This window comes from Ptychodera flava, chromosome 19 (genome assembly GCF_041260155.1).
Source record: "Ptychodera flava strain L36383 chromosome 19, AS_Pfla_20210202, whole genome shotgun sequence".
In the NCBI taxonomy this organism is placed as follows: domain Eukaryota; kingdom Metazoa; phylum Hemichordata; class Enteropneusta; family Ptychoderidae; genus Ptychodera; species Ptychodera flava.
In genome coordinates, this window is record NC_091946.1 from 929,910 (window position 1) to 944,188 (window position 14,279).

Consider the following 14,279-nt stretch of genomic DNA (forward strand, 5'->3'; position numbering starts at 1 on the left):
ATGTATGTATGTATGTATGTCCGTTTGTGAGGCGTCCGTCCACTCAAATATCTTGAGAATCGCAGTACTTACTGATTTGATATTTGTTGTGTAGATGAAAAATATGATTTTGAGAAACTGTTTTTTTTAATTTTTTGATATTGTTGAAAATAGGCAAATTAATGCCAAAAAAGGCGTTTTTGGTAAAAAATCTTCTTCTTCATAACCGCTGGTCAGACAGCTTTGTTATTTGGTATACAGGTCCCTAGGGACAACCCAACTTAGATTTGTTAAAATTGTGATGAAATATGCAAATCTGTATTTTTAAGGAATTTTTTTTGTCATTTTTGATCAAAATTTGACTTACATTGTATATAGTTCTTGTACTGTATAAACCCTATCGATTCACCCAGAAAAAAATAATTAATATGATTTTAAATAATTGAATTAATTAGGAAATCATCAAAGCCAAAATAATTTTAGTGTAGAATTATCAGAAAGTTCAACTTTTTTTGACAGTTCATAGTGAAATGCTTACCATCTTGGAGGATTAAAACATGTAAAGGCAACTTTCCTGAATCCCAACTTTGACATATTCTGAACCATCATTTATTGTGCCCTGTATGTTATCTAAAAGAAATTGCTCAAAATAGTTTGTCATGATAGGGTGGTCAAATAAATAGAGATAGAGAAAGTTCTAATTTCCATTTCTGTTTATTGGTGGTTGACTTGGTATTAAAGGATAAAAAAAAAAACTTGACTTTTGAGGAAAAAAATAGGTGGTCAATGAAAAGAGTGGTCAAAGTGATAGGGTTTTTATGGTAAAGCTGGGCTGTAAGATTCCTCATGTGCTATTTATAGCAATTATGCAATCTGTGTAAACAGTGCAATGAAAGTGTTACATGATGCTTTTGATGACCTTGAACTTCTTAAGTTTCAAACATTTGTCTCGTCAGTGTGCTTTCTCTGAGTACGTACAGTCTCAACTTATTCAACAGAACTTACTTACAATGATAATTTGAAAGTTAAAATGTGCTTGGTTAATAGGATGAAAATACTGATAAAAAGATAACCAGCTTAAGATTCTTTATAACCTGACAGATATGCTGTTTTTTTATGATGAAAATCTTGATCTAAGCAAGTCTTGTTTACTTCAATTAGAATGTAATTAACTCTCGTTTATTAGCTACTATAGACTAATATAGTCTATAGAAGCTATTGGGATGGGTATCTGTCCGGCGTGCACTGTCAGTATGTATATCCGTTTGTGAGGCGTCTGTCCACTCAAATATCTTGAGAACTGCAGTACTTACTGATTTGATATTTGTTGTGTGGATAAAATATATGATTTTGAGAAACTCTTTTTATTAATTTTTGATATTGTTGAAAATATGCAAATTAGCCCCAAAAAAGGTGTTTTTGGTAAAAAATCTTCTTCTTCATAACCACTAGTCAGACAGCTTTGTTATTTGGTATACAGGTCCCTAGGGATAACCCAACTTAGATTTGTTAAAATTGTGATGAAATATGCAAATCTGTATTTTTACGGAATTTTTTTTCCATTTTTGGTCAGGCCATCCTGAAATGAGCTATCAAAGGTATCCACCTTCTTCATCAATACATGTGTCACAAAAGGTTATTCTCTACATAACACAGCAGAGCTCTGTCAACTGTTGAGTCGCTTGTTTTTTCAAAACCGCTGGTCAGACAGCTTTAATATTTGGTTTACAGGTCCCTAGGATGACCTTAGTGAGATAATTTCATACAGTCAGGAAATACTTAATTTTGTATCCATGTCTATAGTAGCTTCAGACTTTGGCCCTATGTTTGAATTATGTGAACAGACATCGACTAATTTTTCGGGCAAATAAACCCTAAAATTAACTGTCGGTGACAACCAACTTTCTGTTTGTTATTTTCCCCATTCTAAAATGACTGTAAAAAGCAACTGGAGCGAATCGGACATCGAAAAAAACTCTGCACTCAATTCAAAACAGGGCAGACTAGGATCTGACCCTCTAAGTTGTTCGTTTTAGTTCTACTGAGCCTGCACACAAGACCAGCTTGGTCACTAGAAAAATACAGCTCACTGGTTTGCATAGGGCAATGTTGATCAAAACTTACCAGTAGTGAGGGATGATATATGCACAGTAAAAACGTGACAAACAAGCACACTATTTTTTTCAGAAGCTACAAAACATTCTTTTATAACTACAATAGATTTTTTTCTTGCTTTTGTAGTGCAGACAGTTCAGTGAAAACTGAAAAAATCCCTTGAAGGTACAATTGGAATGGCTGGCTGTCGTTAATTTTATGTTTTATGTTTGAATGTACATTTAAGAGGCACTCCCACTTGGTAACATTTTTAAAACACATTTTTTAAATGCCTACGGTCGATATTTGACGTGGCGACTGCGCGCGGATCTCGAGATATTGATAAAAACATGTCATTTCCCGAGCGTATTTTTCACATCCCGAAGTTTTACGATCGTTTCTGATTTTGACCCGAAATGCCCCGAAGGTTTGTTGTTGTGCTGATTGACAATATTCTAGGGAGTTCTACAATAAGTTCGAACGACGCAATTAATTTACTTCCCACTGCAAAGAGTTTATATACAGCATTATGCCATTACCTCAGGTAAGTTTTGTAAAACTTCTCCTTAGTTTTTGTCGTTTTCATTATTCTAAATCAGTTGTATTATATTTTTAACCAATACCACATAAACATCAGTTTTTACGTGTCAAATATTAGCCGCCTCCGATGACTACATTTTGTCGTCTGCCACACAGTATGCCGCGCGCGAGGTATGCGTCTATGCATACCACTCGGCGGCCACTATGTATCAACCGCACGTAACTGTGCTAGTCACCTGTGCAAATTCTGGTGGAATCAAACTTTGTTTTCCGTTTTTTCTCAGAGTCAGTAAGACTCTACTTTTCCCCAGGGGCATGACCGATCACCGATCACCGACGCGAGTGGTACTGTGGCGTACAGCAGCGTCAGCGTAGACTCGTACTCCATAGCTTAGATGACAATGGCCCCAGTGCCGAACGTTCTATGTTCGGAAGCTGAATTCAGGTGGGCCACCGGAATTCAAACTTTTACTTTTTAGCTACTATAGACTATAGTCTATAGAAGCTATTGGGATGGGTATCCGTCCGGCGTCCGTCGTCAGTCTGTATGTATGTATGTATGTATGTATGTATGTATGTATGTATGTATGTCCGTTTGTGAGGCGTCCGTCCACTCAAATATCTTGAGAACCGCAGTACTTACTGATTTGATATTTGTTGTGTAGATGAAAAATACGATTTTGAGAAACTATTTTTTTAAATTTTTTGATATTGTTGAAAATAGGCAAATTAATGCCAAAAAAGGTGTTTTTGGTAAAAAATCTTCTTCTTCATAACCGCTGGTCAGACAGCTTTGTTATTTGGTATACAGGTCCCTAGGGGTAACCTAACTTAGACTTGTTCAAATTGTGATGAAATATGCAAATCTGTATTTTTAAGGAATTTTTTTGTCATTTTGGTCAAAATTTGACTTACATTGTATGTAATTCTTGTACTGTATAAACCCTATCAATTCACCCAGAAAAAAATAATTAATATGATTTTAAATAATTGAATTAATTAGGAAATCATCAAAGCCAAAATAATTTTAGTGTAGAATTATCAGAAAGTTCAACTTTTTTTGACAGTTCATAGTGAAATGCTTACCATCTTGGAGGATTAAAACATGTAAAGGCAACTTTCCTGAATCCCAACTTTGACATATTCTGAACCGTCATTTATTGTGCCCTGTATGTTATCTAAAAGAAATTGCTCAAAATAGTCAATAGAGATAGAGATAGAGATAGAGATAGAGAAAGTTCTAATTTCCATTCATGGTTGACTTGGTAAGGATAAAATAAAATTACTTTTTGAGGAAAAAAATAGAGTGGTCAATTAAAAGAGTGGTCAAAGTGATAGGGTTTTTATGGTAAAGCTGGGCTGTATAAAGATTCCTCATGTGCTATTTATAGCAATTATGCAATCTGTGTAAACAGTGCAATGAAAGTGTAACATGATTCCTTATAATGCTTTTGATGACCTTGAACTTCTTAAGTTTCAAACCTTTGTCTCTTCAGTGTGCTTTCTCTGAGTATGTACAGTCTCAACTTATTAAACAGAACTCACAATGTTAATCAAAGATATCCACCTTCTTCATCAATACATGTGTCACAAAAGGTTATTCTCTACATAACTCAACAGAGCTCTGTCAACTGTTGAGTTGCTTGTTCTTTCAAAACCGCTGGTCAGACAGCTTTAATATTAGTTTACTTGTCCGTAGGATGACCTTAGTGAGATAATTTCATACAGTAAGGAAATACTTAATTTTGTATCCATGTCTATAGTAGCTTCAGGGACTTTGGCCCTATGTTTTGTGGACATGTTTTTATCGATATCTCACGATCCGCGCACAGTCGCCACGTCAAACATCGACCGTTGGCATTAAAAAAATGTGCTTTCAAAATGTTACCAAGTGGGAGTGCCTCTTTAAGCCCTAAGAAAGCAAACTTACAGAATATGTACAAACAAATACAGAATATTTAAGCATGAGGGAATGTGCTACAATTTCTTAAGGGATATTAATACTTATAAATATTAATGAGCTGTCTGCATTCTTTGAAGCCCTATACATTCAAAACAGTGATACCAAAATTTGTTGACTTTTGACAAAATCTTATAGAGGATGGCGTTTGCAGCCAGAAGCTTGGATTGTGTAAGCAAGTGATTTATGACTTGTAGTATGAGATATCACAAGTGACATCACTGCAACATTAAAACTTACATATAAGATGTCATTAAATGTTTCAGTTAAATCCCCCCCCCAAATTTTAAAATCCCCCTCAAAAATTCAGTAGAGGGGGACCAATCCCCCCTGGTATAGTACCCTAGATGAAACACTGTATGTGTGTGTCTACCAGATTTCTGGCAGTATTCATCATCTGTGAAGGTTAAATCTCATTGGTTGATTCTCATTATTACAAGTAAGAGCAACTTAAAGAGTCTAAAACATGAGGTCTACCTGACTTACAATTTAAAGTAATTGAACAGGAACATTGAGTTTCAGCTAAACAATTGTCTAAAACTTCCAAATGACTGTAAATTGGCTTGCAAGTTTATAAAATGACTACTTGCAAATGAGACAAGTAAATCTTTGTTTTAAAAATTGTCAAAAATTGTGCATCCAAAAGTTCCATTCCTATTACAATTTGACAATATTTGTGATATTTTGACATGTTATTCAAGTGAAAGCACATTCTAATAAGAATGTGCTTCCACTTGAATGGCATTATTTTCTATATCATCCAGGGTGATTCCCCAAGTTCAAGAAGTGACAAGTCACTCAGTAAATTTGCTGAACCTTTGACAATATTTCCATCATCTTTGCCGCTTTCATCATCACCATCCCCATCACCAACAAGAATACTGGGAAAGGTAAGCTATCACACAACACAAGCAGTCTAGTCAAATGGCATATACGCTGAAGATACTTGTTTGACTTAGATCAAAACTGAACGTGATGATGATGATGATGATGATCATAATAATAATAATAATAATAATAATAATAATAATAATAACAATATTATTATCATCATCATTATCATTATTAGTCCCCATGGACACTGTCCGGGGGACTTATAGGTTTGGTCATGTCCGTGAGTCCGTGCGTTGGTCCATCTGTCCGTTCACGCAGATATCTCAGAGATGCCTGGAGTGATTTTGTTCAAACTTGGTACAAGGATTACTTCATATGTCATACATATGCACGTCGATTTGTTTTGAGAGATGATCCAATATGGCCACTGTGCGGCCATTTTGTTATGATTTTTCAGGCACATCTCAACCTATTTTATTCAAAGTTGGTACAAGGACATTGGCCTATATCATACATATGCATGTCAATGTGTTTCACGATATGACCCAATATGGCCGCATGGCGGCCATTTTGTTACAATTTTTTGATGTACGGAGCCATAACTTAGGCACGTCTCAACCGATGTTGTCGGTTGTCTACTTGTTTCACAGTCCAATGCAATATAATGGCTGCCTGGTGGCCATTTTGTTACGATTTTTTCATGTACAGAGCTATAACTGAGACATATTTCCACCAGTATCATTCAAAGTTGGCACAAGGACATTGACCTATGTCATACATGTGGACATCAATTTGTTTAACGGCATGTAGCAGTATCATGTCAATTATTGAATTTTCGTAATTAGTCTGATATGTCAAGAATACTGCATCAAATTTCATGAAACTTGGTACAGATGTTAAGCTCACATTTCTTTAACAGTGAAAAAGGCATTTATCAATGTCAAGTAAATTAATTTGTAATTGCATGTAATGAACATTCCTAATTAGAGTGATATATCCACAAATACAACGTCAAATTTGATGAAACTTGGTACAGATTTTGATCTCTTAGTGTTGTAAATACAAATCAATGACCCTTAGTGGTATCATTTATATATATAAATTAATTGCTAGTTTGCATTTACATGATGGATTTTTACCTTCTCGTGTCTATTTATAGACAGAGAAGGTATTAGAGTTGAAAAACCAGTATGCTGGTGTCAACTACTTCCGTCTGTCAATACTTCCGTCTGTCAAGATCCGTTGACGTCATGCCATTGTGATGGGTCATATCATAAAACTGGTGGGGGTGTTCATGGTTCAGGTTGAGGTGCAGGAGAACGATTTTGAGCTGTGACAAAAATCAAAAGGGACTTAGCGGCATAGCCACAGTGTTAAGCCTTTCTCCAAGGTTCTTAGTTGACTACGATCTATTACAGACTACTGAGCTGACGTTAGGGGTACTCACTTTGTGTTTGCTCACTCTGTGTGCGCTAGTGTTTGGTACTGAGTTGCGTGGATATCCCCTCATGGCCTCACGTGATATGGGCCTGTTGCATAATCTGCAGATGATCATATGCCTCTGAGTCTGAAAACGGTCATTGTGTAAGCCTGTCGGCATTTTCCTTGCATTTTTCGCATTAATTTTGCAAAATATCGGCGAGTACCTCAATATTTCAAGATAACTCTTTCTTTCCAATCGTTTCCTGGAGTTTCAGAGTCATATGAACGAAAATGAGTGAAAGTTTTTGATAGGAAAATCGGACGTCGGCCATGTTCAATGTTTACAGTACAATCAGAAGTTTATGTGGAGGAAATAACTAACAAACACTGTTCAGGATGCCCGCCCTCTAGAGCCAGACCTTCCTATATGAAGTACCACATTTGATGCTTGTGGAAAGCTTGAACACACAAAGGAGCATTTTAACTTTTAGAAAATGACAAATTGAATAAGAAGGTATTCTGAAAATGTCAAATACTGAGAAAAATGCGCAAATATTCAAAATAAACAGGTTAACTGACTGGTCAGCTATAAAAAACAATGAAAATGTTTATGATCAAAAGTTTTTGAGATGCGCACATTTTAACAAATACAGAAATTATTAACATTATAAATATAAGACCAAACTATTTTTTCAGGGATGGGACAGGTTGGAAATGAGGGGTGAGAGACAAAGGCACTCCTATTGCTGCATGTGGATGCAGCCACACCATTTCATTTACAGCATACTTATTCACTGTGTTGTGTTCAAGTTCCATATTGTACTGACTGTCATACAAGGATAACATAAGCAAAGCAAATCAAATTAGAAAAGGATCAGTGCTGTTGTGTGGATTTTGCTGAACATGGCTGATTTTAATATTTCGCCCTATATATTTGGTATCCAGCAAAGGCATATTTTAATGTAAAGTCAAAATTAACACTACATAGCGGACAATATATGTTACCGTTTCTGCATGAACTTTTCTTTTTAAATTATAGTGTAGTAGTACTTTGAACAGATTAACAATTATCGTGATGTCAACCCATAATTTTACATCACAAAGACTGTAATTCTGCCAATATTTTTATTTTTCAGTCATTTTGTAAATTTGCACTGCACAAGATGATTGAACAAACTGCAATGTTTGAATTCTTAAACACAAAGAATAAAAATCCTGTGGTCACAGATTAAATTGTTTTTTGAAAAGAAATTTTCTTTTAAACACTTTTAGCATATATTCTTTACACGGTCATGTATTTCAAGGAAAATATGCCTATTAAAAACAGTAATTTCTTCACTTTCAATTTTTTTCAATACTATGACAATTATCAGCCATGAGGTTTTACAAACACAAGACCAGATAAGCGTTTTTCATCATTTCCACAGGACTGTTTGGAAAATCCATTAAAAACAGTTAAAAGTAACTTAAAATGATCACTTGGTATACATTTAATTTACAGATGCCAGGTTGTGTATTTCACATGCACTCAGGTCAGTAGGGAAGTGCGTCATTACTATTTTGGACTGTTAATTCTTATTTCTGAATTATTTAACTTTTTTTTCACATTGGACTATCTTTATGCAGTTTATACTGTAGCTTAGAATTTTTTTGATTGATGTATTTAATCATCTTTTTGGTTCTTTGGGTCCATATCCCACCTCATGCCCCTACATCATCAACTATTTACCAACAACTCCATGCCAACAACCAATTACCTGACCTGGCCACACATTAGAGAAGGTACAGCGTCATTGACGGTATTTTTGTTTTTAGGTTGAATGTCCAAAGTACTGCATCAAAATCTGTCAGTGTTAGGATAGGATGCAAAAATGTTTGGCAGCATCCTGTTGATTAAGTAGTAATTGATTCATTTTAACCCTTTGAGCGCTGTAATTTTCTCCCACCAAAAATTTAGTGCAAAATTTTACCAATATTTATGAATTTTTCTGTAACTTTTTGATAATTTTAGAACAAACGGACATGACGTTTCATTGTCTACAGTTTTTTCTCAAAATTTTGGTGACAATCTGAGAAAAATTTACTGGGTTTATTTTATAAAGGGGACAAAAATGGACGTTGGCTCTCAAAGGGTTAATGACCTATTGTAATTAGGATGGTGGCCTACATTGGTTTTATGTTTTCACCTCCATGGAACTCATTTTAGGCCATTAAGCCCCATCTGTATCGTAGTATTTTTAATCACAGACCTAATTAATGAAGAGGACTCTTTCCTCTCAGAGGATTTGTAATTAAAGTACCCATTAACAAGTGGGGACTGTGTCATTGTCAATGACTTATTATTATTATTATTATTATTATTATTATTATTACAAGTTTAGGGGCTATAAGTATTATATAGAAATATAATAACAGTTCAATATTCAAATATCAGAATCATAGAGTTTATGGGGTCACGCCAAGTCACACAAAATATAATGCACCACTACATGGCCATAATTTTACTTAAGTTAAACAATCAGAAATAATTTTTCTTCATTATTCTTCCTGGAATGAGGCAAAGAAATCAAAATAAATTATTATGAAATGAACATTATTATACGTTGATAATTATAAATCCATAAAATAAATAAGTACCAGTGAATTATGTTTTAAATAAAACAACAAAACTGTGCGCTACTGTAACTGCTTGTGATAAATATAATGGTACATTGGATGATAAGGAGGATTGGGTTCGGATACTAGTAGAATTAATTTCAGCACATAAAATTAATTTGAAGGCATAAACTTAATTCGATAAATGCATAATAAGTTAGTAATATACTATATAACACTTATTTGGGATGACTGCATGAAACACAATTAAAAATGCTTGAAAAATTATTTCTGGTCTGTGTAAAATTAATTCTAACACACTAAAATTAACGGAAAACATAATTTTGACCAGAATGGCCCCAATATACATTATAAAATAAAATAATCGCAATCATACCAATCCATACTCCGAAGACATTAGGACAGAATTTGTAAGACAACGGTTGTAAACATAGACATAAAAACAGCACAAAACAGACAGTAAATAGACGGTACACACAAAAAGTCATATTCATGAAAGAAAGACATATAAACCTCTGGCCAGAAGACCTTTATTATTCTTTCTAGAATGTAGGCAAAGAAATCACAATTATTATTATTATTATGGAACAAATGTTAAAAGTTGTTACTTAGAAATCCAGAAAATAAATAAAAAACAGTGAATTATGTTTTAATATAGACCCTCTCGAGGGTCTATGGTTTCAATAAAAAACCTGTGGTTACCGAAATGGTTACTATGGCAGCATAAAACAAAAATGAACATGGAGTTCATGCCGTTATAAATACACTTAGGAGAGCATTTGCATAGTAACTGGGATTACTTTGGACTTTGGGAAAAAATTGAAATTTTAAAACGCAAATAGGTTACTATGTAAACACAGGGCAGTAAAAATGGATATCATATTTTGTCTTTCTAATCCGAAATAACCCTTTGGTATAATATTTCTGTTGATTACTGGATTTTTACACTGGATATGTGGTCTTTCTAACCCAAAATATACCTTTGATATAACACATTCTGTTGATTCCTGGATTTAAGGTGGAATCTTTGAAAAAATGGTAATTTTCACTCCTGAATGGTTGCCATGGAAACATCTCACATTAAAATGAGTGTGAGTCTTTTGTGTTCTAACCAGAAAAAAACCCTTATTGTCAATTTTTACATCAATCAATAGTTCTTTGATAGGAAGTAGGAAAAAAGTAACATTTTCAATCCAAGAATAGTTACCATGGCAACTCAAAACATTAAAATAAGTCTGTTTTTTGTGATCTCTGACCCGAACTCCCCCGCTAGATAATTTCCATATCAATCAAAGTAACTTTTCATTGGATATTAGAAAAACTTAAATTTTCAACCCCTAAAATGGTTACCATGGAAACATGGGGCAGTGAAATCGATATCATATTTGGTCTTTTCGACCCAAAATACCCTTATGGTGAAATTTTAATAGAAATTGAACCTATTATTATTAGCGTTATTATTTCTATATAATACTTATATTAATTATTATTATTATTATTGTAAAGGATATTTATAAAGCATCTATAGTATCTCCATGAGCTCGAAGCACTGTTCAGTACTTGAGAAGAAAGTAAGCTAGCATTTGAACAGATAAGTCTTCAGAGCAGGACCTGATGTCAACAAACCTGAAGCTAATTTGTTGTGTTTAGGTATGTTTTCTGACGAGTTGTCTGCTGTACCATTTCATGTGTGATGTTCACTGCAGTTTGGTTTGTGCTTGTGACTTAAATTTTCAATATTGTCCTGCAATTTAGCTGTCTAGATAGCTGATGGATAGTCAATAGTTTCATTTGTGTCATGACCATCTCTAAAACATGTAAGCAAATATTTCCTAAAAGCCATATCATCCATTATACCAGCTGTGTTGTTTGCTACCTAAATCGTATCCAGAATTATCTACTACCAATTAAATGTTTTGTCTATTGATTTCTAGCAATGCTACTCACCGTCGATGCAAATGCCAGTACGAAGCAGTTCATTGACTCCAAGTCCCACACCTAGTCCAACAAGAAGAACGTTTTCAAGTAAGAGAAGCATGAGTCCTGTAACAATAAGGCCAAGTATTCTTGCACAGACTTTAAAAAGAAAATGTAAGTGTACTCTAAAAATTCATAGCTCTATCTTTATTAGCTCCGCTGTCAGCGACGCGGAGCTTATCAAATAGATTGATTTTCCGTCGTCGTTGTCCGTCGTCGTCGTCCGTCAACAATTGCCTTCTCCTCTGAAACCGCAAGTCCAATTGCTTTGAAACTTTATATGCAGTTCACTTGAGGTGACCTCACTTCAGTTTGTTCAAATCGTGGTGAAATCTCTATTTTTGGGGCATTTTTTTGTGATTTTGGTAAAAAAATCTTCTACTCTGGAACCGCTTGTCTGATTACTTTGAAATTTGATATGCAGTTTACTTAGGGTGACTTCAGTCAGATTTTTTCAAATCGAGATGAAATTTGCATATTTGTATTTTTAAGGCAAATTTTGTCATTTTTGGTAAGAAAATCTTTAGAAATCTTCTTCTTCAAAACTAAAAGTCAGATAGCTCTGATATTTGGTACATATGTCCCTAGGGATGATCTATTTCAGATTTGTTCAAATTTTGCAGAAATATGCAAATTTGCATTTTTAAGGCAATTTTTGCCATTTTTGGTCAAAAAATGTATTTCTCATAAAGTACTGGTCTGATAGCTTTGAACTTGGTATACAGATGAACTAAGTAATATATATTGAATTTCTGATGAAATCTGTAATTTTGTATTTTGGGGGCAATTTTTGCCATTTTTGGTCAAAAAATGTGTTTCTCAAAAAGTACTGGTCTGATAGCTATGAAATTCGATATGCAGGTTCCTAAAGATGAACTAAATTTGATCTTTTGAAATTATGATGAAATCTGCAATTTTGTAATTTAAGGCCAATTTTTGCCATTTTTGGTCAAAAAATGTATTTCTCAAAAAGTACTGGTCTGATAGCTTTGAAATTTGGTATACAAGTTTCTACAGATGAGCTTAGTAATATATATTGAATTTCTGATGAAATCTGTAATTCTGTATTTTTTGGGCAATTTTTGCCATTTTTTGCTCACGTGTTGACACACGTGAGCATATGTCGCAGCGATGTCTGTCTGTCTGTCTGTCTGTCTGTCTGTCTGTGTACTCAATATCTCAAAAACGGCTCATCAGATCAGAATCAAATCTGGTACATAGATTCAGTTTGCAAATGGTAAGAACTGATTAGTTTTTGGTGGGTGTGGCTTGCTTACTTTTAGCTCATTTGCATAATTAATGATTTTAGAAAAACTGATATATATTGACAACGACTGCACACAATTTGATGAGATTCGCTACAAATGTTGATCACACCAAGATATATCAGCTTTGAAAGATATTAAGGGGTGACGTGAAAGATAATTACTAATTTGCATGTTTAATGAAATTTCCTAATTAGGAATATATATCTGAATTTACTCGATCAAAATTGACGAAACTTGGTACGCATATTGAAGATACTATGATTTAACATTATTGAAAGTCATTAAGCATTTTTACTTCATCCAAATCCTAATTTGCATATTTAATGACCTTTGAAATTAAGGATATATATTTGAAGTTACATGACCAAAATTGATGAAACTTGCTATGTACATTAAAGATACTATGATAGAACATTATTAAATGTCACTAAACATTTTTACATCAGCCAATTCCTAATTTGCATATTTTATGAACTTTCCTAATTAGGGGTATTTATCTGAATTGACGAGACCAAAGTTGATGAAACTGGCTATGTACATTAAAGATACTATGATAGAACATTATTGAGAGTCATTAAGCATTTGAACTTTAGCCAATTCCTTATTTGCATATTTAATGAACTTTCATAATCAGGGATATTTATCTGTATTGACTAGACCAAAGTTGACGAAACTTGCTATGTACATTAAAGATACTATGATAGAACATTATTGAAAGTCATTAAGCATTTGAACTTTAGCCAATTCCTTATTTGCATATTTAATGAACTTTCATAATCAGGGATATTAAATCTGTATTGACCAGACCGATAGACCGATAGAGTTAATCTGTGGTGAATATTGTTCATTATGTTGATCATAATACTTATGAAGTTGCAAACATGTGGCAAACATGTTGACGAAACTTGCTATGTACATTAAAGATACTATGATAGAACATTATTGAAAGTTATTAAGCATTTTTACTTCATCCAGCTCCTAATTTGCATATTTAATGAAGTTTTGAAATTAGGGATATATTTGAATTTATATGACCAAAATTGATGAAGCTTGCTATGTACATTAAAGATACTAGGGTATTATGTAGGCTAACATTGAAAGGCATTAAGCATTTTTGCTTCAGCCAATTCCTAATTTGTGTATTTAATGAACTTTCCTAATTAGGGATATATACTTGGATTTATTTGATCAAAGTTGGCATAACATGCTATGTACATTGATGATTATACCAGGTTATACCAATATTGGAAGGCATTTCGCACTTAAGTTTTCATGTCAGCTAATTTATAGTTTGCATATATAATGAGCTTTCAAAGTTTGGAATATATAGTTTGAAGGTTGAAGGACTTGACCAAAGGCAATTACACTTGCTATATAAAGTGGTGATACAATGACAGCAGTCAAAGAAATTAATTATTTTTATTTCAGCTAATTACATATTTGAATACTTAATGACCGATAGAGTTAATCTGTGGTGAATATTGTTCTTTATGTTGATCATAATACTTATGAAGTTGCAAACATGTGGCAAAGGTTCAAATTTACACATAACTGCAATATATAATGAAACACGTGAGCATTTACAGTTC

At 33.7% G+C, this 14,279-nt stretch overlaps 1 protein-coding gene across 2 annotated transcripts in view; it reads left to right on the forward strand.

Moving 5' to 3' along the window:
* Positions 1-14,279, forward strand: part of LOC139118337 (P2R1A-PPP2R2A-interacting phosphatase regulator 1-like) — a 42,219-nt gene that overhangs the window by 16,511 nt on the left and 11,429 nt on the right. Inside the window, exons 5-6 of one of the 2 annotated variants that reach the window (XM_070681599.1) lie at positions 5,338-5,463; positions 11,380-11,536. In XM_070681599.1, coding sequence (XP_070537700.1) covers positions 5,338-5,463; positions 11,380-11,536 — 283 coding nt within the window. The remainder of the gene's footprint in view (positions 1-5,337; positions 5,464-11,379; positions 11,537-14,279) is intronic. The other variant, XM_070681600.1, reaches the window with a different exon arrangement.